Source organism: Nerophis lumbriciformis, linkage group LG24 (genome assembly GCF_033978685.3).
Source record: "Nerophis lumbriciformis linkage group LG24, RoL_Nlum_v2.1, whole genome shotgun sequence".
Classification (NCBI taxonomy): domain Eukaryota; kingdom Metazoa; phylum Chordata; class Actinopteri; order Syngnathiformes; family Syngnathidae; genus Nerophis; species Nerophis lumbriciformis.
Window position 1 is genome coordinate 32,185,005 of NC_084571.2, and position 27,496 is coordinate 32,212,500.

General features: G+C 39.3%; 1 protein-coding gene across 3 annotated transcripts in view; it reads right to left on the bottom strand.

Moving 5' to 3' along the window:
• The window catches only part of baiap3 (BAI1 associated protein 3), a 125,711-nt gene that overhangs the window by 57,085 nt on the left and 41,130 nt on the right, over positions 1–27,496 (bottom strand). For all 3 annotated transcript variants that reach the window (XM_061981992.2, XM_072916005.1, XM_061981991.2), the window contains exons 3-5: positions 8,330–8,417; positions 5,810–5,893; positions 5,630–5,737 (exon numbers count right to left, since the gene is read on the bottom strand). In XM_061981992.2, coding sequence (XP_061837976.1) covers positions 5,630–5,737; positions 5,810–5,893; positions 8,330–8,417 — 280 coding nt within the window. The remainder of the gene's footprint in view (positions 1–5,629; positions 5,738–5,809; positions 5,894–8,329; positions 8,418–27,496) is intronic.

A 27,496-nucleotide genomic window follows, 5' to 3' on the forward strand; every position in this document is an offset into this window, starting at 1 on the left:
TATAACCATTAAGAGGAGGTGTGACGTTCATATGTTGTCAATATTCAGTGTTTTATCCTCCATAGTTAATATTGTAAATCCCACATTCTTTATTTTCATGTACATTCTGGGTGTCTCATTCAGTTAAAAAATGTAAAATTCCATTCTGTTTAAGGCGGTCTGTCATAACGTTTTTAGCATTCAGGTTTTGTATTAGTGTTCCTAAAAATAGATATACCAGTCCCCAGACACATTTTTTTCTCTAAATTTGGCCCCCTAAGTCAAAATAAAAGCATAGTGATGTATCAGATATATTAGATCAGAGGTGGGGTGTTTTTGTACCCTTTGCGTTCATATTTATCTGTTTTTGTTGCATTTTTGTTGTGTTTCGCTTGATTATAAAATATATCGATTAAGAGGGGGTGTAACATTCATATGTTGTCAATATTTAGTGTTTTATCCTTCATAGTTAATATTGTAAATCCCACATTCTTTATTTTCATGTACATTCTGGGTGTCTCATTCAGTAAAAAAATATAAAATTCCATTCCGATTTTTGACGTGGTCTGTCATAACGTTTTTAGCATTCAATCAGACATTATTGTGAGGTTTTGTATTAGTGTTCCTAAAAATCAGATATACCGGCCCCCAGACACATTTTTGTTCTCTAAATTTGGCCCCCCCGAGTCAAAATAAAAGCTTAGTGATATATCAGATCGTAAGTGGGTTTTTTTTTTTACCCTTTGCATTCATATTTCGCTGTTTGTTGCATTTTTGTTGCGTTTCGCTAGATTGTAAAATATGTGGATGGAGATGGGGTGTGACGTTCATATGTTGTCAATATTCAGTGTTTTATCCTTCATAGTTAATATTGTAAATCCCACATTCTTTATTTTCATGTACTTTCTGGGTGTCTCATTCAGTAAAAAAAATCATTCCGTTTTTTAAGGTGGTCTGTCATAACGTTTTTAGCATTCAATCAGACATTATTGTGAGGTTTTGTAATAGTCTTCCTAAAAATCAGATATACCGGCCCCCAGAACCATTTTTTTCTCTAAATTTGGCCCCCCCGAGTCAAAGTAAAAGCTTAGTGATATATCAGATCGTATGTGGGTTGTTTTTTTTACCCTTTGCATTCATATTTCGTTGTGTTTGTTGCATTTTTGTTGCGTTTCGCTTGATTGTAAAATATGTGGATGGAGAGGGGGTGTGACGTTCATATGTTGTCAATATTCAGTGTTTTATCCTTCATAGTTAATATTGTAAATCCCACATTCTTTATTTTCATGTACATTCTGGGTGTGTCATTCAGTAAAAAAATGTAAAATTCCATTCCGTTTAAGGCGGTCTGTCATAACGTTTTTAGCATTCAGGTTTTGTATTAGTGTTCCTAAAAATCAGATATACCGGCCCCCAGACATATTTTTTTCTCTAAATTTGGCCCCTGAGTCAAACTATAATCTTAGTGATGTATCAGATGTATCAGATAGTAGGTGGGGGTTTTTAACCTTTGCGTTCATATTTTGCTGTGTTTGTTGCATTTTTGTTGCGTTTCGCTTGATTGTAAAATATGTGGATGGAGAGGGGGTGTGATGTTCATATGTTGTCAATATTCAGTGTTTTATCCTTCATAGTTAATATTGTAAATCCCACATTCATACCGTTTTTTAAGGCGGTCTGTCATAACGTTTTTAGCATTCAGGTTTTGTATTAGTGTTCCTAAAAATAGATATACCGGCCCCCAGACATATTTTTTTCTCTAAATTTGGCCCCCTAAGTCAAAATAAAAGCTTAGTGATGCATCAGATATATCAGATCAGAGGTGGGTTTTTTTTGTACCCTTCGCGTTCATATTTAGCTGATTTTGTTGCATTTTTGTTGTGTTTCACTTGATTATAAAATATATCGATTAAGAGGGGGTGTGACGTTCATATGTTGTCAATATTCAGTGTTTTATCCTTCATAGTTAATATTGTAAATCCCACATTCTTTATTTTCATGTACATTCTGGGTGTCTCATTCAGTAAAAAAATATAAAATTCCATTCCATTTTTTGACGTGGTCTGTCATAACGTTGTTAGCATTCAATCAGACATTATTGTGAGGTTTTGTATTAGTGTTCCTAAAAATCAGATATACCGGCCCACAGACACATTTTTTTTCTCTAAATTTGGCCCCCCCGAGTCAAAGTAAAAGCTTAGTGATATATCAGATCGTATGTGGGTTGTTTTTTTACCCTTTGCATTCATATTTCGCTGTGTTTGTTTTTGTTGCGTTTCGCTAGATTGTAAAATATGTGGATGGAGAGTCATATGTTGTCAATATTCAATGTTTTATCCTTTATAGTTAATATTGTAAATCCCACATTCTTTATTTTCATGTACATTCTGGGTGTCTCATTCAGTAAAAAAATAATTCCGTTTTTTAAGGCGGTCTGTCATAACGTTTTTAGTATTCAATCAGACATTATTGTGAGGTTTTGTAATATTCTTCCTAAAAATCAGATATACCGGCCCCAGACACATTTTTTTCTCTAAATGTGGCCCTCCGAGTCAAAATGAAAGCTTAGTGATATATCAGATGTATCAGATCGTAGGTGGGTTTTGTTTTACCATTTGCGTTCATATTTCGCTGTTTGTTTCATTTTTGTTGCGTTTTGCTTGATTGTAAAATATGTTGATCGATTGTCAATATTCAGTGTTTTATCCTTCATAGTAAATATTGTAAATCCCACATTCTTTATATTTATGTACATTCTGGGTGTCTCCTTCAGTTAAAAAAAATTTAATTCCATTCCGTTTCAGGCGGTTTGTCATAACGTTTTTAGCATTCAGGTTTTGTATTAGTGTTCTTAAAAATAGATATACCGACCCCCAGACACATTTTTTTCTCTAAATGTGCCCCCCAGTCAAAATAAAAGCTTAGTGATATATCATATGTATCAGATCGTAGGTGGGGTTTTTTTTACCCTTCGCGTTCATACATAGCTGTTTGTTGCACTTTTGTATGTCAATGGAGAGGGGGTGTGACATTCATATGTTGTCAATATTCAGTGTTTTATGCTCCATAGTTAATATTGTAAATCCCACTGTCTTTATTTTATCATGTACATTCTGGGTGTCTCATTCAGTAAAAAAATTTAAAATTCAATTCCGTTTAAGGCGGTCTGTCATAACGTTTTTAGCATTCAGGTTTTGTATTAGTGTTCCTAAAAATCAGATATACCGGCCCCCAGACACATTTTTTCTAAATTTGGCCCCCCGAGTCAAAATAAAAGCTTAGTGATGTATCAGAAATATCAGATCATATTTCGCTGTTTTTGTTGCATTTTTGTTGCGTTTTGCTTGATTATAAAATATGTTGATCGATTGTCAATATTCAGTGTTTTATCCTTCATAGTTAATATTGTAAATCCCACATTCTTTATATTTATGTACATGCTGGGTGTCTCCTTCAGTTAAAAAAAATTAAATTCCATTCCGCTTAAGGCGGTCTGTCATAACGTTTTTAGCATTCAGGGTTTGTATTAGTGTTTTTAAAAATAGTTATACCGACCCCCAGACACATTTTTTTCTCTAAATTTGCCCCCCCCCCCCCCCCCCAAGTCAAAATAAAACCTTAGTGATATATCAGATGTATCAGATCGTAGGTGGTTTTTTTTTTTACCCTTCGCGTTCATTTTTAGCTGTTTGTTGCACTTTTGTATGTCGATGGAGAGGGGGTGTGACATTCATATGTTTTATCCTCCATAGTTAATATTGTAAATCCCACATTCTTTATTTTCATGTACATTCTGGGTGTCTCATTCAGTAAAAAAATTTAAAATTCAATTCCGTTTAAGGCGGTCTGTCATGTTTTTACCATTCAATCAGACATTATTTTGAGGTTTTGTATTAGTGTTCCTAAAAATCAGATATAACGGGCCCCAGAAACATTTTTTCCTCTAAATTTGGCCCCTGAGGAAAAATAATTGCCCAGGCCTGCTCTACAGTAACAGTACTCTGACTTGAGTACAATTTTTGGGTTATGAACCCAACTCTGTACAGGAGGACAAAAATGTTAGCAACGCTAGCATAGCTACGTTAGCTACAGTGCTAACATTTCACTAACATTTTAACAGCAACCTCATGCCAGGTTACTGTAGCATCGTCGTTAAAGAAAAACAGAACAAATCTTACATCTACATGGATGCATTGCAAAGCTCCAAGCGTTACTTGAGCAATTTAAAGGCCTACTGAAATGCGATTTTCTTATTTAAACGGGGATAGCAGGTCCATTCTATGTGTCATACTTGATCATTTCGCGATATTGCCATATTTTTGCTGAAAGGATTTAGTAGAGAACATCGACGATAAAGTTCGCAACTTTTGGTCGCTGATAAAAAAAAGCCTTGCCTGTACCGGAAGTACGAGTAGCGTGACGTCACAGGTTGTGGAGCTCCTCACATCCGCACATTGTTTACAATCATGGCCACCAGCAGCGAGAGCGATTCGGACCGAAAAAGCGACGATTTCCCCATTAATTTGAGCGAGGATGAAAGATTTGTGGATGAGGAAAGTGAGAGTGAAGGACGAGAGGGCAGTGGGAGCGATTCAGATAGGGAAGATGCTGTGAGAGGCGGGTGGGACCTGATATTCAGCTGGGAATGACTAAAACAGTAAATAAACACAAGACATATATATACTCTATTAGCCACAACACAACCAGGCTAATATATAATATGCCACAAATTAATCCCGCATAACAAACACCACAAGACATATATGTATATACTCTATTAGCCACAACACAACCAGGCTTATATTTAATATGCCACAAATTAATCCCGCATAACAAACACCTCCCCCCTCCCGTCCATATAACCCGCCAATACAACTCAAACACCTGCACAACACACTCAATCCCACAGCCCAAAGTACCGTTCACCTCCCCAAAGTTCATACAGCACATATATTTCCCCAAAGTCCCCAAAGTTACGTACGTGACATGCACATAGCGGCACGCACGTACGGGCAAGCGATCAAATGTTTGGAAGCCGCAGCTGCATGCTTACTCACGGTACCGCGTCTGCGCATCCAACTCAAAGTCCTCCTGGTAAGAGTCTCTGTTGTCCCAGTTCTCCACAGGCCAATGGTAAAGCTTGACTGTCATCTTTCGAGAATGTAAACAATGAAACACCGGCTGTGTTATCCGGCACAACAGTCAGGGGGTGCATTCTACGGCGGGGATGCGTTATCCGGCACAACACCTGCCGCAATACACCGCTTCCCACCTACAGCTTTCTTCTTTGCTGTCTCCATTGTTCATTGAACAAATTGCAAAAGATTCACCAACACAGATGTCCAGAATACTGTGGAATTTTGCGATGAAAACAGACAACTTAATAGCTGGCCACCATGCTGTCCCAAAATGTCCTCCACAATCCGTGATGTCACGCGCTGACGTCATCATACCGAGACGTTTTCAGCAGGATATTTCGCGCAAAATTTAAAATTGCACTTTAGTAAGCTAACCCGGCCGTATTGGCATGTGTTGCAATGTTAAGATTTCATCATTGATATATAAACTATCAGACTGCGTGGTCGGTAGTAGTGGGTTTCAGTAGGCCTTTAAAGATCAATATGTCCTCCGTCACGTCATGGTTCGATACCTTGAGAAGGTACGCAAACAGCTCCTCGTCGCTGGTCACATGTTCTGGTGCAGGCACACCGACTCGGTTGACCACAGAGTACACGGCCTCCTCATATAGCAGGTCCAGCTGCGTAGAAAAAGACACTTAATGGCCAACACTTTGCAGGAACATTTCATGTTAAATCGGGTTGACAAAAACCTCCGTCCTGCTGATTCTGTCCGCAATAAAAGCCTGGTCCACGTGTTCCTGGGGTGGCGGCACCGTGCAGGCTCCTCTTTGGCTCTGTGGTGGGACATCAGAAATAATAATAGATCCTCTCAGAGGCTACAATGTGCGGCGTACCTCAGGGGTCAACGCTGGAACCAAAATTGTTCAATCTCTATAGAAATATTTGTGAAGTCACAAAAGGACTTCAAGTAAATACTATATTTGCAGACGATACAACCGCAGTTTCTTCAGGAGCGAACACAGAAGCTGATAAAAAAAAATTAACATTAGAATTTAATAACTTAAAGAGGTGGTTTGACAAAAACTAAAATAATACAATCACATTTCTATGTGAACATAACCGTTTATCTATGCATTTTGGCCTTTAGTCCATTCATTAGCAGTGTTGTTTTTCTCAATAATTTACCTAGTTTGACTTATTTTAGTTTACTTTAAGTACAAAACCCAAAACCAGTGAAGTTGGCACGTTGTGGAAATCGTAAAATTTTTTTTTGCAAGTTCTTTTCAACTTATATTCAATTGAATAGACTGTTGAATAGACTGCAAAGACACGATATTTAATGTTCTAACGGAGAAAGTTAATTTTATTTTTGCAAATAATCATTTACTTAGAATTTAATGGCAGTAAAGTTGGCACAGGGGCATTTTTACCACTGTGTTACATGGCCTTTCCTTTTAACAACACTCAGTAAACGTTTGGGAAATGAGGAGACCAATTTTTGAAGCTTTTCAAGTGGAATTATTTCCCATTCTTGCTTGATGTACAGCTTAACTTGTTCAACAGTCCGGGGGTCTCCGTTGTGGTATTTTAGGCTTCATAATGCGCCACACATTTTCAATGAGAGACAGGTCTGGACTTCAGGCAGGCCAGTCTAGTAACTGCATTCTTTTACTATGAAGCCACGTTGATGTAACACGTGGCTTGGCATTGTCTTGCTGAAATAAGCAGGGGCGTCCATGAAAAAGACATTGCTTGGATGGCAACATTTGTTGCTCCCAAACCTGTATGTACCTTTCAGCATTAATGTTACCTTCATAGATGTGTAAGTTACCCATGCCTTCGGCACTAATACACCCCCATACCATCACAGATGCTGGCTTTTGAACTTTACACCTACAACAATCTGAATGGTTCTTTTCCTCTTTGGTCCAGAGGACACGACGTCCGCAGTTTCCAAAAACAATCTGAAATGTGGACTCGTCAGACCACAGAACACTTTTCCACTTTGCATCAGTCCATCTTAGTTGAGCTCGGGCCCAGCGAAACCGGTTGGCGTTTCTGGGTGTTGTTGATAAATGGCTTTGGCTTTGCATAGTAGAGTTTTAACTTGCACTTACAGATGTAGCGACCAACTGTAGTTACTGACGGTGGTTTTCTGAAGTGTTCCTGAGCCCATTTGGTGATATCCTTTACACACTGATGTCACTTTTTGATGCAGTACAGCCTGAGGGATCGAAGGTCCGTAATATAATTGCTTATGTGCAGTGATTTCTCCAGATTCTCTGAACCTTTTGATGATATTACAGACCGTAGATGGTGAAATCCCTAAATTCCTTGTAAAAGCTGCTTGAAAAAATGTTGTTCTTAAACAATTTGCTCACGCATTCGTTCACAAAGTGGTGAGCCTCGCCCGTCCTTGTTTGTGAATGACTGAGCATTTCATGGAAGCTGCTTTTATACCCAATCATGGCACCCACCTGTTCCCAATTAGCCTGTGGGATGTTCCAAATAAGTGTTTGATGACTTTCTCAGTCTTTTTTGCCACTTGTGCCAGCTTTTTTGAAACATGTTGCAGGCACCAAATTCCAAATGAGCTCATATTTGCAAAAGTTTACCAGTTGGAACGTTAAATATCTTGTCTTTGCAGTCTATTCAATATAATATAGGTTGAAAAGGATTTGCAAATCATTGTATTCTGTTTTTATTTACCATTTACACAACGTGCCACTGGTTTTGGGGTTCGTATTAGGTACTTATTGTTTAATTTTGAGTACAGTCTGCCCACATTAATTAACTTGTCACTGCTTTTTCCCTAGAAATGACTAACATGTGTTGCAAATCGGAGGTTTAGTGCCAACTGTTGCTTTGGCACGGACTTGACAGCCTGCAGAATATTACTGGTGTAGAAATCCTTAGAGCTTATGTGAGGCAGAGCATGATGTCACATCTGGTTTACTCCTGCAAAGAGAGAGTGGTGTTTCAAGGCAGACTATTTTCAAACTTGTCTCTCATACATGCCAGTCCTCGACATGTTCCGTCTTGGACAATACCGGTGCCAATCGAGACGCCACATTTCACAGATGACAAACTCTTTGTCAGCGACTGACTCCGGAAACGCGAACTAATCATCACAGCCGCTACAGCAGCTCGTCACGCCGAGCTGTCTGTCCGCGGACGTCATAGCGGTCTCGGACCTGCCGGCGCTACACACCCGCGACTCTTTGGGCTTGCGGAACAGACGGAAAGGTGGAAGTCGGGCGGGAGGTTACCTCGGCCTGGGCGGCCTGCAGCATGTTGTCCTGTTTCTGCAGGATGGCGCTCATTCGCTCAAAGAACTCCATGCTCTCCTCAGAAATCCTGCAAAGGAAAACATAAGAATACATGTGGATGAACTAACTGAACAAAATATGCTGCTCGAGCGCCGAAAAGATAATGAAACAGTTCAATGTATACAAAACTTGCTTGAAAAAGACTTTGTAAAATGACCCGATGGTGGTTTGAAGTAATTGTATTACTCTCGTCGAAAACAGGTCTAATAGTTGGAAGAAAATATGCTACTAGAGTGCCGAACTGAAAGTGTAAGAGTTTGTACAAAAAAAATTATACGGACAAGTCTAAATAAGATTCAGGACTTTTATTACTTGTGTCGATCACAGCCCTGGAATTGCATGTCCTTAAAGTGACATACAGCAGTATGAAGGATTTATGCTACTAGAATGCTGAAAAGAAAATGAAACTGTTCAATGTACAAAAAAAAGTCTCAATCTGATGGGTTTTTTGAGTATTGCACTCTTATTACTAGTTTTGAAAACAGCTCCTGAATTATTTGTTTTTAAGTTGATGAACTAACAGTTCAAATAAAATGTGCTGCTAGAGTGCTGAAATGAAAATGAAACAGTTCATTGTATGAAAAATCAGTTCTCAAAACTCTTTGTAATGTTATTTGATAGTGGTTTTAAGTATTGTTATTGCTAGTGTCGAAAACAGCTCCGGAATTGCTTGTTTTTACGTTGATGAACTAACAGTTTGAAGAAAATGTGCTGCTAGAGTGCTGAAATGAAAATTAAACAGTTCAATGTACAAAGGACCTGATGATTGTTTTGAGAACTTTACTTTTCTTATGCGTCAAATACAGCTCTGAAATTGCATGTTCTTACACTGACGTACATCCCTGCCCTCTTAGTTTGAAGGAAATATGCTGCTAGAACATTGAAAAGAAAAAAAAAACCATTTAAATGAAAAAACAAAAGTCATACAAGAAGCTGATCGTGATTTTAATACTTTAAATTACTAGTGTTGAATTTTATTTGCATAGGCTCCAGCACCCCCCTCAACCCTGAAAGGGGCGATCGGTAGAAAATGGATGGACGGATGGATGGATTGAATTTGCATGTTTTTAATAGTTTAAAGAAAATATGCTGCTAGAGCACGGAAAAGAAAATGAAACCGTTCATTGTATGAAAAATCAGTTCTCAAAACACTTTGTAATGTTATCTGATAGTGGTTTTAAGTACTGTTATTGCTAGTGTCGAAAACAGCTCCGAAATTGCTTGTTTTTACTTTGGTAACCTAACAGTTTGAAGAAAATGTGCTGGGAGAGTGCTGAAATGAAAATTATACAGTTCAATGTACAAACATCCTGATGATTGTTTTGAGTACTTTACTTTGATTACTAGTGTCGAATACAGCTCTGAAATTACACGTTCTTACTTTGAGGTACCATAATCCACTCTTAGTTTGAAGGAAATATGCTGCCGGAATGCTGAAAATCAAATAAAACAGTTCAATATGTGAAAAATCATTTTGAAAAACACTTTGTAATGTTATCTGATAGTGGTTTTAAGTACTGTTATTGCTAGTGTCGAAAAAATTTCCGGAATTGCTTGTTTTTACATTGATGAACTAACAGCTTTGAAGAAAATGTGCTGCTAGAGTGCTGAAACAAAGAATGAAACAGTTCAATGTACAAAAACAATCGTAGGAAAAAGTCTCAATCTGATTGGTTTTTTGAGTATTGTACTTTTATGACTGGTATCGAAAACAGCTCCGGAATTATTTGTGTTTACGTTGATGAACAAATAGTCTGAAGAAAATGTGCTGCTAGAGTGCTGAAATGAAAACTAAACAGTTCAATGTACGAAGGACCTGATGATTGTTTTGAGAACTGTACTTTTATTACGTGTCAAATACGGCTCTGGAATTGCATGTTCTTACACTGACGTACATCACTGCCCTCTTAGTTTGAAGGAAAAATGCTGCTAGAACATTGACAAGAAGAAAAAAAAATTAAATGAAAAAACAAAAATCATAAAAGAAGAATTTGCATAGGCTCCAGCACCCCCCGCAATAAGCGGTAGAAAATGGATGGATGGATGGGTTGAATTTGCATGTTTCTAATAGTTTAAAGAAAATATGCTGCTCGAGCGCAGAAAAGAAAATGAAACCGTTCATTGTATGACAAATAATTTTGGAAAACACCTCGCAATGTTATCTGATTGTGGTTTTAAGTACTGTTATTGCTCTTGTCGAAAACAGCTCTGGTATTGCTTGTTTTTACGTTGATGAACCAACAGTCTGAAAAAATAGGCTGCTAGAGTGCTGAAATGAAAACTAAACAGTTCAATGTACGAAGGACCTGATGATTGTTTTGGGAACTGTACTTTTATGTCAAATACAGCTCTGGAATTGCGTGTTCTTACACTGACGTACATCACTGCCCTCTTAGTTTGAAGGAAATATGCTGCTAGAACATTGACAAGAAAAAAATAAAATTTAAATGAAAAAACAAAAATCATAAAAGAAGAATTTGCATAGGCTCCAGCACCCTCCGCAATAAGCGGTAGAAAATGGATTAATGGATGGGTTGAATTTGCATGTTTCTAATAGTTTAAAGAAAATATGCTGCGCGAGCGCAGAAAAGAAAATGAAACCGTTCATTGTATGACAAATCATTTTGGAAAACACCTCGCAATGTTATCTGATTGTGGTTTTAAGTACTGTTATTGCTCGTGTCGAAAACAGCTCCGGTATTGCTTGTTTTTACGTTGATGAACTAACTGTCTGAAGAAAATGTGCTGCTCGAGTGCTGAAATGAAAACTAAACAGTTCAATGTACGAAGGACCTGATGATTGTTTTGAGAACTGTACTTTTAATACGTGTCAAATACGGCTCTGGAATTGCATGTTCTTACACTGACGTACATCACTGCCTTCTTAGTTTGAAAGAAATATGCTGCTAGAACATTGACAAGAAGAAAACAAAATTTAAATGAAAAAACAAAAATCATAAAAGAAGAATTTGCATAGGCTCCAGCACCCCCCGCAATAAGCGGTAGGAAATGGATGGATGGATGGGTTGAATTTGCATGTTTCTAATAGTTTAAAGAAAATATGCTGCTCGAGCGCAGAAAGAAAAATGAAACCGTTCATTGTATGACAAATCATTTTGGAAAACACCTCGCAATGTTATCTGATTGTGGTTTTAAGTACTGTTATTGCTCGTGACGAAAACAGCTCCGGTATTGCTTGTTTTTACGTTGATGAACTAACTGTCTGAAGAAAATGTGCTGCTAGAGTGCTGAAATGAAAACTAAACAGTTCAATGTACGAAGGACCCGAAGATTGTTTTGAGAACTGTACTTTTATGTCAAATACAGCTCTGGAATTGCATGTTTTTACACTGACGTACATCACTGCCCTCTTAGTTTGAAGGAAATATGCTGCTAGAACATTGACAAGAAAAAAACAAAATTTAAATGAAAAAACAAAAATCATAAAAGAAGAATTTGCATAGACTCCAGCACCCTCCACAATAAGCGGTAGAAAATTGATGGATGGATGGGTTGAATTTGCATGTTTCTAATAGTTTAAAGGAAACATGCTGCTTGAGCGCAGAAAAGAAAACGAAACCGTTCATGCATGACAAATCATTTTGGAAAACACCTCGCAATGTTATCTGATTGTGGTTGTAAGTACTGTTATTGCTCGTGTCGAAAACAGCTCCGGAATTGCTTGTTTTTACGTTGATGAACTAACAGTCTGAAATTAATATGCTGCTAGAGTGCTGAAATGAAAACTAAACAGTTCAATGTACGAAGGACCTAAAGATTGTTTTGAGAACTGTACTTTTAATACGTGTCAAATACGGCTCTGGAATTGCATGTTCTTACACTGACGTACATCACTGCCCTCTTAGTTTGAAGGAAATATGCTGCTAGAACATTGACAAGAAAATGTTTTATATTTAAATGAAAAAACAAAAAACATAAAATAATTTGAATAGGCTACAGCAACCCCCGCAATAAGCGGTAGAAAATGGATGCATGGATGGGTTGAATTTGCATGTTTCTAATAGTTTAAAGAAAACATGCTGCTCGAGCGCAGAAAAGAAAATGAAACAGTTCATTGTATGGAAAAAATATTCTATTACCGAATCCCAAATCAGACCTCGATCTGGGATTCATTTGACCAGCTATTTTCCCACAACCCAATTACATTTGGGTTGTGGGAGGCTGATGTTTTTTTTCCCACAGCGGGTTTGAATCTGATGGGCAGTGACGTGTGCAAAAATGCAAATTAAGTTGGTCCCCCCCCCCACTGGGTTCTACCAGGTGCGAGAACTCCCGGTGCTCCCACCGGCCCTCGGTTGTCATGGCGACACACACAATGACACATTTAGGGGATGGATGCGCAGGCTCAACAGCACCTTGGGAATCCAACGCCATTCCCAAATCTCTCGGCGGGCATCTTTCCAGCTCTGGCGTGAGCGGCGGCGAAACGGAGAGTCGGGGCGATCAGCCGTCACGTCGGAGCCCCCACGCCCACTCGGTTCCCCACTCCTCATCCTCATATTACGCCGTCACGCGCTTTTATTGGCGTCTTCGCATGGCGGCGGGTGGCGGGCCATCCTCGCGCCCCCCCGTAGACTCTCGCCATGGTGGGGTGGGGGAGCAGATGGAAAACCCCTGAGGTAATGTTGAGGACTAATGGCAGCCATGCTGGGCGAGCTGGTCCGGCTCCCACCGTGGCGCCAAGAAGGTGGACGCGCTCCGTGTTGAAATATTTAATACCGATTCCCAAACTGTGGTACGTGGACCAACAGTGGTACGCAGGCTCCATCTAGTGGTGTGCCAAATAATCAATTAAATATTCAAACACAGTGTTACTGTTCAAACTGTATGTACAAAAATATTCAATATAATTGTTAAATAAAACCTCTGCCTTGTTTTTAATGAATATTTAGGCCTACTATGCTACTGTTTTTTTAATGATGAGAACCACTGCTTTAGGGTCAAACTCGTTTTCATTGAGGGCCACATCGCAGTAATGGCTGCCTTCAGGGGGCCACTTTTTTTTTTTTAAATGACTAAAAATTATGCATGCGGGCAATAACCTGTGATTAATCAAAATTCAAATGTATCTGATTTTTTTATTTTTTAAATACCCTATTTTTCGGAATATAAGTCGCTCCTGAGTATAAGTCGCACCGGCTGAAAATGCATAATAAAGAAGGAAAAAACATATATAAGTCACATTTTTTGGGGGAAATTTATTTGATAAAACCCAACATCAAGAATAGACATTTGAAAGGCAATTTAAAATAAATAAAGAATAGTGAACAACAGGCTGAATAAGTGTACGTTATATCATACTTGCCAACCTTGAGACCTCCGATTTCGGGAGGTGGGGGGTGGGGGCGTGGTCGGGGGTGGGGAGGGGCGTGGTTGGGGGCGTGGTTAAGAGGGGAGGAGTATATTGACAGCTAGAATTCACCAAGTCAAGTATTTCATACATATATATATATATATATATATATATATATATATATATATATATATATATATATAGATATCTACATCCTGAAAATATGCAAACAAACTGTGTTTAGATAATTGATACTTCAAACTTGCATAAATAAATATTAAGGAATATAACATAACTTGGCTTCTGAGAGTTTCAAAATGTAATGAATAAAATGCTAAAGTTGTTGATAAACAAGCAATTATTTTAATAATTAAATATGGTCACTTTAAATGAATTATTATGATCAATTATTTCAAATATGTTTATTTTAATGTATAATTCTATGGCTGGATGTAATAAGGAGTCACGAAAAAATACAAATAAAAATACAATTAATTTTGTTGTTTTTAGCAAAATATAGTAAAAATGTATTTAGGTTTTTTTTTTAAAATTAATAAATATATTTATTTTTAGGTAAAATAAACATAATAATACAATTTATCTCTAGTCTGGATGATTTAGTTCTTGTCACCCTGTTGTCCTCCTGTCATGAAAAAAGGCTGTCCTCACTCAGGTTGCATGGAGCTGGAGGGGGCGTGGCTTCCAGCTCCGGCTGAAAATCGGGAGATTTTCGGGAGAATATTTGTCCCGGGAGGTTTTCGGGAGAGGCGCTGAATTTCGGGAGTCTCCCGGAAAATTCGGGAGGGTTGGCAAGTATGCGTTATATGAGGCATAAATAACCAACTGAGAAGGTGCCTGGTATGTTAACGTAACATATTATGGTAAGAGTCATTCAAATAACTATAACATATAGAACATGCTATACGTTTACCAAACAGTCTGTCACTCCTAATCGCTAAATCCCATGAAATCTTATACGTCTAGTCTCTTACGTGAATGAGCTAAATAATATTATTTGATGTTTTACGGTAGCGTGTTAATAATTTCCCACATAAGTCTTTCCTGAGTATAAGTCGCACCCCCGGCCAAACTATGAAAAAAAACTGCGATTTATAGTCCGAAAAATACGGTACATCATTTGACAGCACTTATATAAATGTGTACCAGTATGTCAGGTTCAAACACCGATGACATCTATTAAACAAGACAAGAAGCAAAGAATTAAACAGAGGCAGAATTCAATTTGGCCCAATTTGAGGAGAAACGTCTGGACACTGTACCCTTGCACAGTGTCTCAACGCGCTCTGGCGAAAGATTGTACACCACCTCTTTTATTTGGTATTTCCCTGATTACGTGGCAACAGCTGTTTCTAAGGGACGTTGGGTCGTAAATAGCCGTCGCCTTTGATTACAACAGTTCAAAGAAAAGGTCATAAAACAGTTCACAGAAAAGGTCGTAAAACGGTTCAAACAAGCGGTGCCTGGAGGGGAGTCAGGCCCTGCTTCCTCTACGCTTTGTAGTTCTTGGGTCAGACAATATCTTTCTGTTGATTACAATACATGAAAGAAACAGTACACCATGTTTTTTTTAAATTACAAAAAATTATGCATGCGGGCAATAACCTGTGATTAATCAACATTCAAATGTATCTGATTTTTTTTTTTAAATACATCATTTGACAGCACTTATATAAATGTGTACCAGTCTGTCAGGTTCAAACACCGATGACATCTATTAAACAAGACAATAAGCAAAGAATTAAACAGAGACAGAATTCAATTTGGCCCAATTTGAGGAGAAACGTCAGGACACTGTACCCTTTTGCAGTGTCTCAACGCACTCTGGCGAAGGATTGTACGCCACCTCTTTTATTTGGACTTTCCCTGATTACACGACAACAGCTGTTTCTAAGGGACATGGGTCGTAAACAGCCGTCGCCTTTGATTACAACAGTTCAAAGAAAAGGTCGTAAAACAGTTCACAGAAAAGGTCGTGAAACGGTTCAAACAAGCGGTGCCTGGAGGGGAGTCAGGCCCTGCTTCCTCTCCGCTTTGTAGTTCTTGGGTCAGACAATATCTTTCTGTTGATTACAATACATGAAAGAAACGTAGCACCTTCATGTTGCTTCCCATCCTACACAGTGGAGTTTTACAAGCCTTCTGCTTGGTAGGTTCAAAGACAGCTTTTGTCTTCTCGCCGAGAACTCATTGCAGCACAAAGTTTTGTCATAACTTAAATACAATTATTCTAACACAGTAATCACCTCATTTTATTACACCATTTCCTATGCTTTTTATTAGATTTTTTCACGTACAAACTAATGGATACATCATACGTAAAAGTGACAAGCAAATATTCAATTGTTTATTTTTATCTTTACTAATATATTTTTTGTAATACACTACATAATAATGTAATCTTTGGCATGATTAGATAAAGTTTAAAAGATACACATTTTTCCTGTCAAAATGTAAATAATTATTTGCATTTAGTAAAAAAAAATTAAAAAATTCTGTATTTTATTAAAACACACTTTTCCCAGGCTTTTTGCGGGCCTCATACGTTGTATTTAGCTGTCTCTTTTTCCCATTCTTTCTGATGTTCTTTCTTCCTTATGTTGAATAAGGAAGAAAGAGCATGTCTGATTACAAGAACATTTGAAAGAGCATATGAATAAGAAGACATAAAGAACCTTTTTGAGCAGCATGATTATTACACAGGTGTGCCTTAGGCTGCCCACGACCAAAGGCCACGCTGAAATGTGCAGTTTTATCACACAGCACAATGCCACAGCTGTTGCTTGAGAGAGCGTGCAGGAATGTCCACCAGAGCTGTTCCCCGTGAATTGAATGTTCATTTCTCTACCATAAGGCGTTTCAGATAATTTGGCAGAACATCCAACCGGCCTCACAACCTCAGACCATGTGTAATAACACCAGCCCAAAACCTCTACATCCAGCAGGTGCACCTCCATGTTCGTCTGAAACCAGCCACCCGGACAGCTGCTGCAACAATTGGTTTGCGCGACCAAATAATTTCTGCACAAACCGTCAGGTTCAAACACTGATGACATCTATTAAACAAGACAAGAAGCAAGGAATTAAACAGAGACAGAATTAAATTTGGCTCAATTGAGGAGAGACGTCTGGACTGTACTCTTTATACAGTCTCACCACGCTCTGACAAAAGATTGTACGCCTCCTCTTTTATTCGGACTTTCCCTGATTACATGGCACCAGCTGTTTCTAAGGGAAGGGGGTCGTAAACAGCCATCGCCTTTGATTAAAACAGGTCGTAAAACAGTTTAAAAAAGCGTTGCCTGGAGGGGAGTCTGGTCCTGCTTCCTCTCCGCTTTGTAGTTCTCGGGTCAAGACAATATCTTTTTGTGGATTACAATATATCAAAGAAACAGAACACCTTCATGTTGCTTCCCATCCTACACAGTGGAGTTTTACAAGCCTTCTTTGTCCTCTCGCCGTGATAACTTAGATACAATTATTCGGACACAAACGGTGAGAAACCGTCTCAGGGAAGCTCATCTGCATGCTCGTCATCCTAATCGGGGCCTCGACCTGACGGCAGTTCGTCATCGTAACCCGACTTGAGTAGGCAAACGCTCGCATTCGATGGCGTCTGGCACATTGGAGAGGTGTTCTCTTCGCGGATGAATTTAAGATTGATGGCATTCGGAATGCACCGAGATACCGAGACGATATATCCTGAGGCCCGTTGTTGTGCCGTTCTCCCGAGACCATCAATGCACGGACCCATGTTGCAAGGATCTATACACAATTCCCTGAAGCTGAAAACATTTCTCGCATGGCCGGCATACTCACGTTTTTTTTTTCCATTTAAGAATACGGAGGCACACCACCAGCAGAAAACGTTAAAAAAAATTATACTCCACCAGGTCGTCGTGCCTTATTTTGTGTTTGTTGGTGTTTTCCTGCGCTTTAATGCTTGTCTTGCGCTGTTATTTTGGTGGCTCTTCCTGTTTTGTTGGTGATTTCCTGTAGCAATTTCATGTCTTCCTTTGAGCGCTATTGCCCTGCACCTGCTTTGTATTAGCAATTAAGGCTATTTAAGTTGTCGCTACCCTTCTTTGTGTGGACATTGTTGATTGTCACGTCATGTGCGGATGTACACTGCGGAAGTTTTTGCTGTCGTCCAGCATTCTGTTTCTGTTTACTTTGTAGCCAGTTCAGTTTTCCTTTCGTTTTGCATACCTTTTCCTTTCCCTTTTGTTCAGTTTTGGTTTAAGCGTCACATACCGTGGGTCTGCGTATTGGGATCGCAACAAACCATCCTCGTCTCACCCGACACATTTCGACTTTTACAAAGCAATTAACTACCTGCTGCCACCTACTGACATGGAGTATTACTGTTGGAATAATTCTATCTAAATGATAACAATATTTTGTGTTGGAATGAGTTCCTGGCAAGAAGACAAAAGCTGTCTTTGAACCTACCAAGAGTAAGGCTCGTAAAACTCCACTGTGTAGGGGGGGGGAAGCAAGATGAAGGTGTTCCTGTTTCTTTCATGTATCATAATCAAACAGAAATATATTGTCTGACCCAAGGACTACAAAAGCGAAGAGGAAGCAGGACCAGGCGACCTCTTTTTTCAACTGTTTTACGAACCTCTTTTTGAACTATTTTACGACCTCTTCTTTGAACTGTTTTATGACCTTTTCTGTGAAGTGTTTACGACCTTTTCTTTTGAACTATTCTGTAATCAAAGGCAACGCTGTTTACGACTCACTTCCCTTTCGGAAGCGGCTGTGGTCCTATGGTTAGGGAAAGTCAAATAAAGGAGGAGGTGTACAATCTTGCTGGAGATTGTACTAGGGTACAGTGTCCCGGCGTCTCTTCCTTAATTGAGCCAAATTGAATTCTGTCTCTGTTTGATTCTTTGCTTCATGTCTTGTTTAATAGATGTCATCAGTGTTTGAACCTGACAATTACGTGTTTACCCTGTCTAGTTTTACACAGCACAGACACTAAGCAGCGGCACATTATTTTCAGATTATAATTACTTATTTGCAAAAAATATTTTTTGGACCAATTAGGTGAAGTTTCATAATTTCCCACGGCACATCATGTTATTTAATCAGCATCCTGATATGCCACACCTGGGATGGATTATATTAGCAAGGAAGAAGTGCTCACTGACAGATTTAGACAGATGTGTGAACAATATTTGAGAATAGGTCTTTTGGGTACATAGTAAAAGTTTTAGATGTTTGAGTATAACTCGTCAAACTGGCATTTGTATTTTTGTTCAGTGTATGTGATCTTGGTGCTAATTCTGAAATCCCCAAATCTGTTGTGTTTTCTGGAAGATTCGGGGGGTAAACATCCTGGGATCTTTCAGTTCCTACACTGCAAGAACTGAAATCTAAGTGACATTTGGTTATTTTCTGTCTGATAAGATAATTCTTCTCACTATGCAGATTTTATGTTAGAGTGTTTTACTTGTTTTAAGGGTTTTGGTCCTAAATGATCTCAGTAAGATATTACAGCTTGTAGATGAGATTTTATGACCTATATTGAGTAAAACATGCTTGAAACTAGAATATCAGCTGATGCAAAGCTGTGTCATCAACACTCACAAGATTAAAAGTACTTTTTTAAAGTAATGATTTCTTATTTCAAGCACAGAAGAGACAATTGTGTCTCATAATTAAAACGGATGACAGCCAAATGGACCTTACTGTTTTATTTTCAACGAAATAATAGAAAACACATACTCATATAGTAGTACAGTTGGCACAGTAAACTGACAGTTAATATTTAAACATTTAACATGTGACATTTCAAACAATTTTGAACAAAAATAGTTCATGCACATTCAGATAAATTCCTCAAAATTACAATTTAAAAATTTTTGGCCGGGGGCCGGGTTGTATATATGCGCACTATTTGACTGAAAGAGCGATGATGTCATGTTATCGATGGAAAAATGCATTTTTAGACCATATGATTTGCCTGAGCGGCTAGGAGACCCAGAGAGTAACAAGCAGTTGTCTTTCCACTAAGAACGATAAACTAGTTTTTAGTGTAAGTTTGCTGGTTTCAAGAAATGTAATGCCGAGCGCATATCATTATGTCAAGATAATGGCACTAGCATTTACTTCATTTAAGAATATTTTTCAACACATTGAGCAAAAAGGTCTAATTTTGTTTTTCTGCCAAGAAAAGTGCACTTGTTATTAGTGAGAATATACTTATTTTAAAGGAGAACATTATCACAAGTTCAGAAGGGTTAAAACCATTAAAAATCAGTTCCCAGTGGCTTATTTTATTTTTCGAAGTTTTTTTCAAAATTTTACCCATCACGCAATATCCCTAAAAAAACCTTCAAAGTGCCTGATTTTAACCACCCGTCCATTTTCCTGTGACATCACATAGTGAAGCCAACACAAACAAACATGGCGGAAAGAACAGCAAGCTATAGCGACATTAGCTCGGATTCAGACTCGGATTTCAGCGGCTTAAGCGATTCAACAGATTACGCATGTATTGAAACGGATGGTTGTAGTGTGGAGGAAGGTAGCGAAAACGAAATTGAAGAAGAAACTGAAGCTATTGAGCCATATCGGTTTGAACCGTATGCAAGCGAAACCGACGAAAACGACACGACAGCCAGCGACACGGGAGAAAGCGAGGACGAATTCGGCGATCGCCTTCTAACCAACGATTGGTATGTGTTTGTTTGGCATTAAAGGAAACTAACAACTATGAACTAGGTTTACAGCATATGAAATACATTTGGCAACAACATGCACTTTGAGAGTGCAGACAGCCCAATTTTCATCAATTACCGTATTTTCCGCACCATAAGGCGCCCTGGGTTAAAAGCCGCGCCTTCAATGAACGGCATATTTCAAAACTTTGTCCACCTATAAGCCGCCCGGTGTTGTAAGCCGCATCTAACTGCGCTAAAGGAATGTCAAAAAAAACAGTCAGATAGGTCAGTCAAACTTTAATAATATATTAAAAACCAGCGTTCTAACAACTCTGTTCACTCCCAAAATGTACGCAAATGTGCAATCACAAACATAGTAAAATTCAAAATAGTGCAGAGCAATAGCAACATAATGTTGCTCGAACGTTAATGTCACAACACACAAAATAAACATAACGCTCACTTTCTGAAGTTATTCTTCATTCATAAATCCCTCGAATTCTTCTCCTTCGTTGTCCGAATTGAAAAGTTGGGCGAATGTGGGATCCAAAATGTCGTCTGGCGCTGTCTCCCTGTCTCCCTGTCTTGGTGAACGTCACGTGTGTTCGCCTTCTGTCATCCACTGTTCCCACGCAGTTAGCAGTCTAGCTTCGAATGCCCTGTTGACACCAATATCTAGCGGCTGGAGGTCTTTTGTCAATCCACCCGGAATGACGGCGAGTATTGAATTAAGCGCGTAAGCGTGTCTCTTAATGTGATGTTATGAGCTAGCAAATATAACAACTACACTACCCAGCATGCAACGATAGTGACGAGCATGCGCGGTAGCCCTGAGAAGCGTTGTTGTATGCTGGCAGTTAGAATGTGGTTATGAGCACGCTGTGAGTAAACGTTGAGAACTCAGTTAACACGCCTCGTCTGCATTATTTATAATTAGACAGACAACACACTTAATAGGAGCCATTTTGGGGTCTTTACATAAACACACAAATGTAAATGAAACGTCACATATCCCAGCATGCACCGCGCGCTTCTTCTACGGGGAAAAAAGATGGCGGCTGTTTACCGAAGTTGCGAGACCGAAACTTTATGAAAATGAATCTTAATATTTATCCATATATAAAGCGCACCGGGTTATAAGGCGCACTGTCAGCTTTTGAGAAAATTTGTGGTTTTTAGGTGCGCCTTATAGTGCGGAAAATACGGTAATATATTCTGTAGACATACCCTCATCCGCGCTCTTTTCCTGAAAACTGATCTGTCCAGTTTTGGAGTTGATGTCAGCAGGCCAGGGAAGCTAGGGTCGATATTCTTCTCTTGATCATCTTCGGTGGCATAAGGGACGGTGTGAGCCAAGACATCCAGGGGGTTTAGCTCGCTCGTCTGCGGGAACAAACTGCCGCCATTGCTTGCCGTGCTACCGAGGTCCTTTGTTCCTGAATTGCTCACACACTCCGGCAGATTCAATGGGGGTCTGGCGGCAGATTTCTTTGACTTTATCGTTGGAAATGCATCTGCTTTGAGTGTCGCAGGATATCCACACATTCTTGCCATCTCTGTCGTAGCATAGCTTTCGTCGGTAAAGTGTGCGGAACAAACGTCCAATTTCTTGCCACTTTCGCATATTTGGGCCACTGGTGCAACTTGAATCCGTCCCTGTTCGTGTTGTTACACCCTCCGACAACACACCGACGAGGCATGATGTCTCCAAGGTACGGAAAACAGTCGAAAAAACGGAAAATAACAGAGCTGATTTGACTCAGTGTTTGAGAAAATGGCGGATTGCTTCCCGATGTGACGTCACCTTGTGACGTCATCGCTCCGAGAGCGAATAATAGAAAGGCGTTTAATTTGCCAAAATTCACCCATTTAGAGTTCGGAAATCGATTAAAAAAATATTTCTGCAACATCAAGGTATACATTGACGCTTACATAGGTCTGGTGATAATGTTCCCCTTTAAGGTATTTTTGGGTTCATTGAGGTTGGCTAATTTTACTTGTTTTGGAAAGTTTTGACAAGCCAAATTTTCTTATTCTATTGGCAGATAATTTTGCTTAGTTCAAGTAAAATACCCCTAATTTTTTGAATTTTTTTTCTTGTTTTCGAACACTGACTTTTTGCAGTGTAGCATTGTTCATTAGGATCTGACAGGCACGCACACGATGATCTCGTCTCGCTCAGCAGAATAACAAACCGGCTTGATGTTGCTAGGAAACAGGTTCCGGTTGGTGTTTTTTTTATTTTTATTTTTTTTGGAAATATTCAAATGTATTTCCAGGATTTCATTCATTCTGACGCATCAATTATGTTGTTTTTTCCCCCTTCGTCTGCACCACAAAACCATCCGCAAAACTTGGCTGGTGGGGGAGAAAAAGCGGAAGTGACGGGCGGTCTTCTTTTTTTCATTTTTTTTTCAAACTTCAACACAATGCGGCAGCGCGTACACATCAATTACTCGTGTATGCATCACTGTCGGCGGCGCCGTGAAAGATCATGTGACGCCTCAAGTCAGTTTTTTTTTTAAAGAAATCGTATTTCTCACGCTTGTCTTTGCCTCCTATCTGCCTGCAGCTCTTATCACTGCTGGGGGGGAAGTGGCTGACAACACCCTGCCCCCCACTTGTTGTGCACCAACTACACAACTGATTAGGCAGGGAAGCATCAGCGGTGGAAAGTGTCTAATGCGACCACGGCCGACCATTTCTCCTACCTACAAAAAGGCCGGCATGATTGCCATGTTTTGGAGCAAAGGGCAAGGCCTGACTGTAAAGCTGCTAACATGTCACCCAGCACAGGATGGCTCTTTTAGGCACCTTGTGGTTCATTCATGCTGCAAGCTGCACCCACGTATCACCAGGGGAAGACAGCGTCTTATACCTAGAGGTAGAGATTGTCCGATAATGGCTTTTTTGTCGATATTCCGATATTGTCCAACTCTTAATTACGGATTCAGATATCAACCGATACCGAGATATACAGTCGTGGAATTAACACATTATTATGCCTAATTTTGTCGCTGGATGCATTGAACAATGTAACAAGGTTTTCCAAAATAAATCAACTCAAGTTATGGAAAAAAATGCCAACATGACACTGCCATATTTATTATTGAAGTCACAAAGTGCATTATTTTTTTTAACATGCCTCAAAAGAGAAGATTAAAATTTGGGACATGCTCTCCCTAAGAGAGCATGAGGAGGTTGAGGTGGGGCGGGGGTAGGAGATAGCGGGGGGTGTATATTGTAGCGTCCCGGAAGAGTTAGTGCTGCAAGGGATTATGGGTATTTGTTCTGTTGTGGTGCGGTGCGGATGTTCTCCCGAAATGTGTTTGTCATTCTTGTTTGGTGTGGGTTCACAGTGTGGCGCATATTTGTAACAGTGTTAAAGTTGTTTATATGGCCACCCTCGGTGTGACTTGTATGGCTATTGACCAAGTATGCGTTTGCATTCACTTGTGTGTGTGAAAAGCTGTAGATATTATGTGATTGGGCAAAATGAAGTGAAGTGAATTATATTTATATAGCGCTTTTCTCTAGTCACTCAAAGCGCTTTACATAGTGTTACATTTGAACCAGTGTGGGTGGCACGAGGAGCAGGTGGGTAAAGTGTCTTGCCCAAGGACACAACAGCAGTGACTAGGATGGCGGAAGCGGGGATCGAACCTGCAACCCTCAAGTTGCTGGCACGGCCGCTCTACCAACCGAGCTATACCGCCCCAAAGGCAGTGACTTTAAGGTTTATTGGCGCTCTGTACTTCTCCCTACGTCCATGTACGCAGCGGTGTTTTAAAAAGTCATGCATTTTACTTTTTGAAATCGATGCCGATAATTTTGAAACAGACACCGATAATTTCCGATATTACATTTTAAAGCATTTATCTCTACCGAGAGGACATCTGACCGCTTTACCGTGTCCGTCCCGAGTTTTTGGCAACAAAGACCTGCTGCTATCAAAGAAAACAACCATTATTTATTCATACCAGACGTCCACCCATAAAGCTGAATGTTGATGTTTTCACAATTGTATTTGCTTTTCAATGTGTCAGTCATTGAGATGCAATGTACCGTATTTTCCGGACTATAAGGCGAAACTTAAAATCCTTTCATTTTCTCAAACCTCGACAGTGCGCCTTGTAATAATGTACGGAATACCTTTGGTTGTGCTTGCCGACCGCGAAGCTATTTTATTTGGTACATGGTGTTTGAATAATTATGTGTAAAGTTATCACACAACTTTAGTATGCTTAAAGTCTGTTGCTATAGTTATTAGCTATTGTGCTCAAGTTAGATTTTTGTATCTGTGCAATCCAAAAGATTGCCAGTCGTCTTTATCAGTGTTGTGTCCAGACTCGGCCTGCTGACTGCCAAGGCCGAACACCGCCGTGACGCAGACAGAGCAGAGATAAGGCGATATCACCAGTGTCAACACATTTGCATTTTTGTATAATCACATATTGTGTCTAACTGGAGTTGTCGCAGTGACGTACGGTGAGGTTGATGGCTGGTGAGGCACTGACTTCATCACAGTCAGATTTACAAACATATGAACCCTAAAGAGTATCTTATTCACCATTTGATTGGCAGCAGTTAACGGGTTATGTTTAAAAGCTGATACCAGCATTCTTCCCTGCTTGGCACTCAGCATCAAGGGTTGGAATTGGGGGTTAAATCACCAAAAATGATTCCCAGGCGCGGCGCCGCTGCTGCCCACTGCTCCCCTCACCTCCCAGGGGGTGAACAGGGGGATAGGTCAAATGCAGAGGACAAATTTCACCACACCTAGTGTGTGTGTGACAATCATTGATACTTTAACTTAACTTTAACTTTACACATACAAACTGTAGCACACAAAAAAGCACATTTAATAAAAAAACGTTATCATGGTCTTACCTTTACTTATAAATGCGCCGCTGTTGTGCTGGATTAATGAACCCCCTGATGGGAGTGTTATATCAACTAAAGCCCTCACTTCAACTTTCCACGTGCAAGATTGAATCTATTTAAAAAAGTGTAACCGAGGGTTTATAAATGTCGCCTATACTCAGAGGTGGGTAGTAACGCGCTACATTTACTCCGTTACATCTACTTGAGTAACTTTTGGGATAAATTGTACTTCTAAGAGTAGTTTTAATGCAACATACTTTTACTTTTACTTAAGTATATTTATAGAGAAGGAACGCTACTTTTACTCCGCTACTTTTATCTACATTCAGCTCGCTACTCGCTACTAATTTTTATCGATCTGTTAATGCACGCTTTGTTTGTTTTGGTCTGTCAGACAGACCTTCAAAGTGCCTGCCTTACTGGTGACGTTTCACTTCGTTCCACCAATCAGATGCAGTCACTGGTGACGTTGGACCAATCAAACAGAGCCAGGTGGTCACATGACCTGACTTAAACAAGTTGAAAAACTTATTGGGGTGTTACCATTTAGTGGTCAATTGTACAGAATATGTACTGTACTGTGCAATCTACTAATAAAAGTTCCATTCAATCAATCAAAAGTGTGAGGGAAAAAAGATACTTGTTTTATTTCAACCGTACCGTCAAAAGCCTCAAGACTGACCGCACATGAGGACGTTCCTGTCTTCACAATAAAAGTGCCGCGCCATCGCGCCTGCGCTTTCAAAACAAGAGTCTCCGAAAGCCAGCGCAAACAAGCTAGCAAGCTACGGAGTTTGACGCCAATATATTTCTTGTAAAGTGTATAAAAACGAATATGGAAGCTGGACAAATAGGATGCCAAAAACCCACCACTTTCATGTGGTATTAGACAGAAAGGAGGAACTTTTCTTCTCCTCCATTTGAAAACGTGGACGTTATCATCACGACTGTCTGATTACAATCAATGCAAGTCATCAGAATCAGGTAATACACCAACTTATATTCTAGTCTTCATTAAAGAAAGGAATCTATATGTTAAACATGCATGTATATTCATTAAAACACCTTTAACATGTAAACAAAAACAGCAAAATAAATACTTATAAATTATATACTGTATATATCAATGTATATGTATGTATGTATGTATGTATATATATATATATATATATATATATATATATATATATATATATATATATATATATATATATATATATATATGATATGAGTGTGTATGTTACTCATCAGTTACTCAGTACTTGAGTAGTTTTTTCATAACATACTTTTTACTTTTACTCAAGTAAATATTTGGGTGACTACTCCTTACTTTTACTTGAGTAATAAATCTCTAAAGTAACAGTACTCTTACTTGAGTACAATTTCTGGCTACTCTACCCACCTCTGCCTATACTGTATGAAACTACAAAATAACAAACACGGAGGCTCCAGTTTACAAGAGGACCACTTTATTTACCTTCTTTCAAAAACTTCTGCTCCACTCCAACATGTCAAAATTCCACTCTTAGCGCCTTCAAAATAAGAGCTCAAGGCATATACTGTATAACAGCGCATAACAGGAACTTAACATCACAAAGAGGAAAGCCCATAAAAATAGGTTACAAAAGTTATTTAATAAGAAGCCAAAAAGTGCAAAAACAATAATGTTCGTGTTGGAGGAGTTGTGAATTAGATACACCTGCAGTCTGCAGGTGTACCTAATGTTGTGGCCCAGCAGTCATTCACAACTCCTCCAACACGAACATTATTGTTTTTGCACTTTTTGGCTTCTTATAAAATAACTTTTTTAAATAGATTCAATCTTGCACGTGGAAAGTTTAAGTGTGGGCTTTAGTTGATATAACACTCCCGTCAGGGGTTGCCTTGCATTCTACGGCGGGGGTGCAGGAGGCGAGCCTCAGCCAGTGCGTCCTTTGCAGCCGTTTTATGATCGCTCAGCACAAGAAATACTTTACACACATACAGTTGTTGACAAAATACACTGTACATTATATACCTCAGCTAACTAAACTATGGAAATGTATAATATAGTTCATGTAGCAATACGGTCTCACTGCACAGCAGGCCAGCAGTTAGCCGAGTCCGTCCATGTTGAGGCACTGAGTGACGTGCCTCGACTGGCTGCTGTTCACCGCACCGTCTCTTCTCAGTATTTGAACGGCAAATGTGAAAATTCAGCGATTTTGAATAAAAATAATC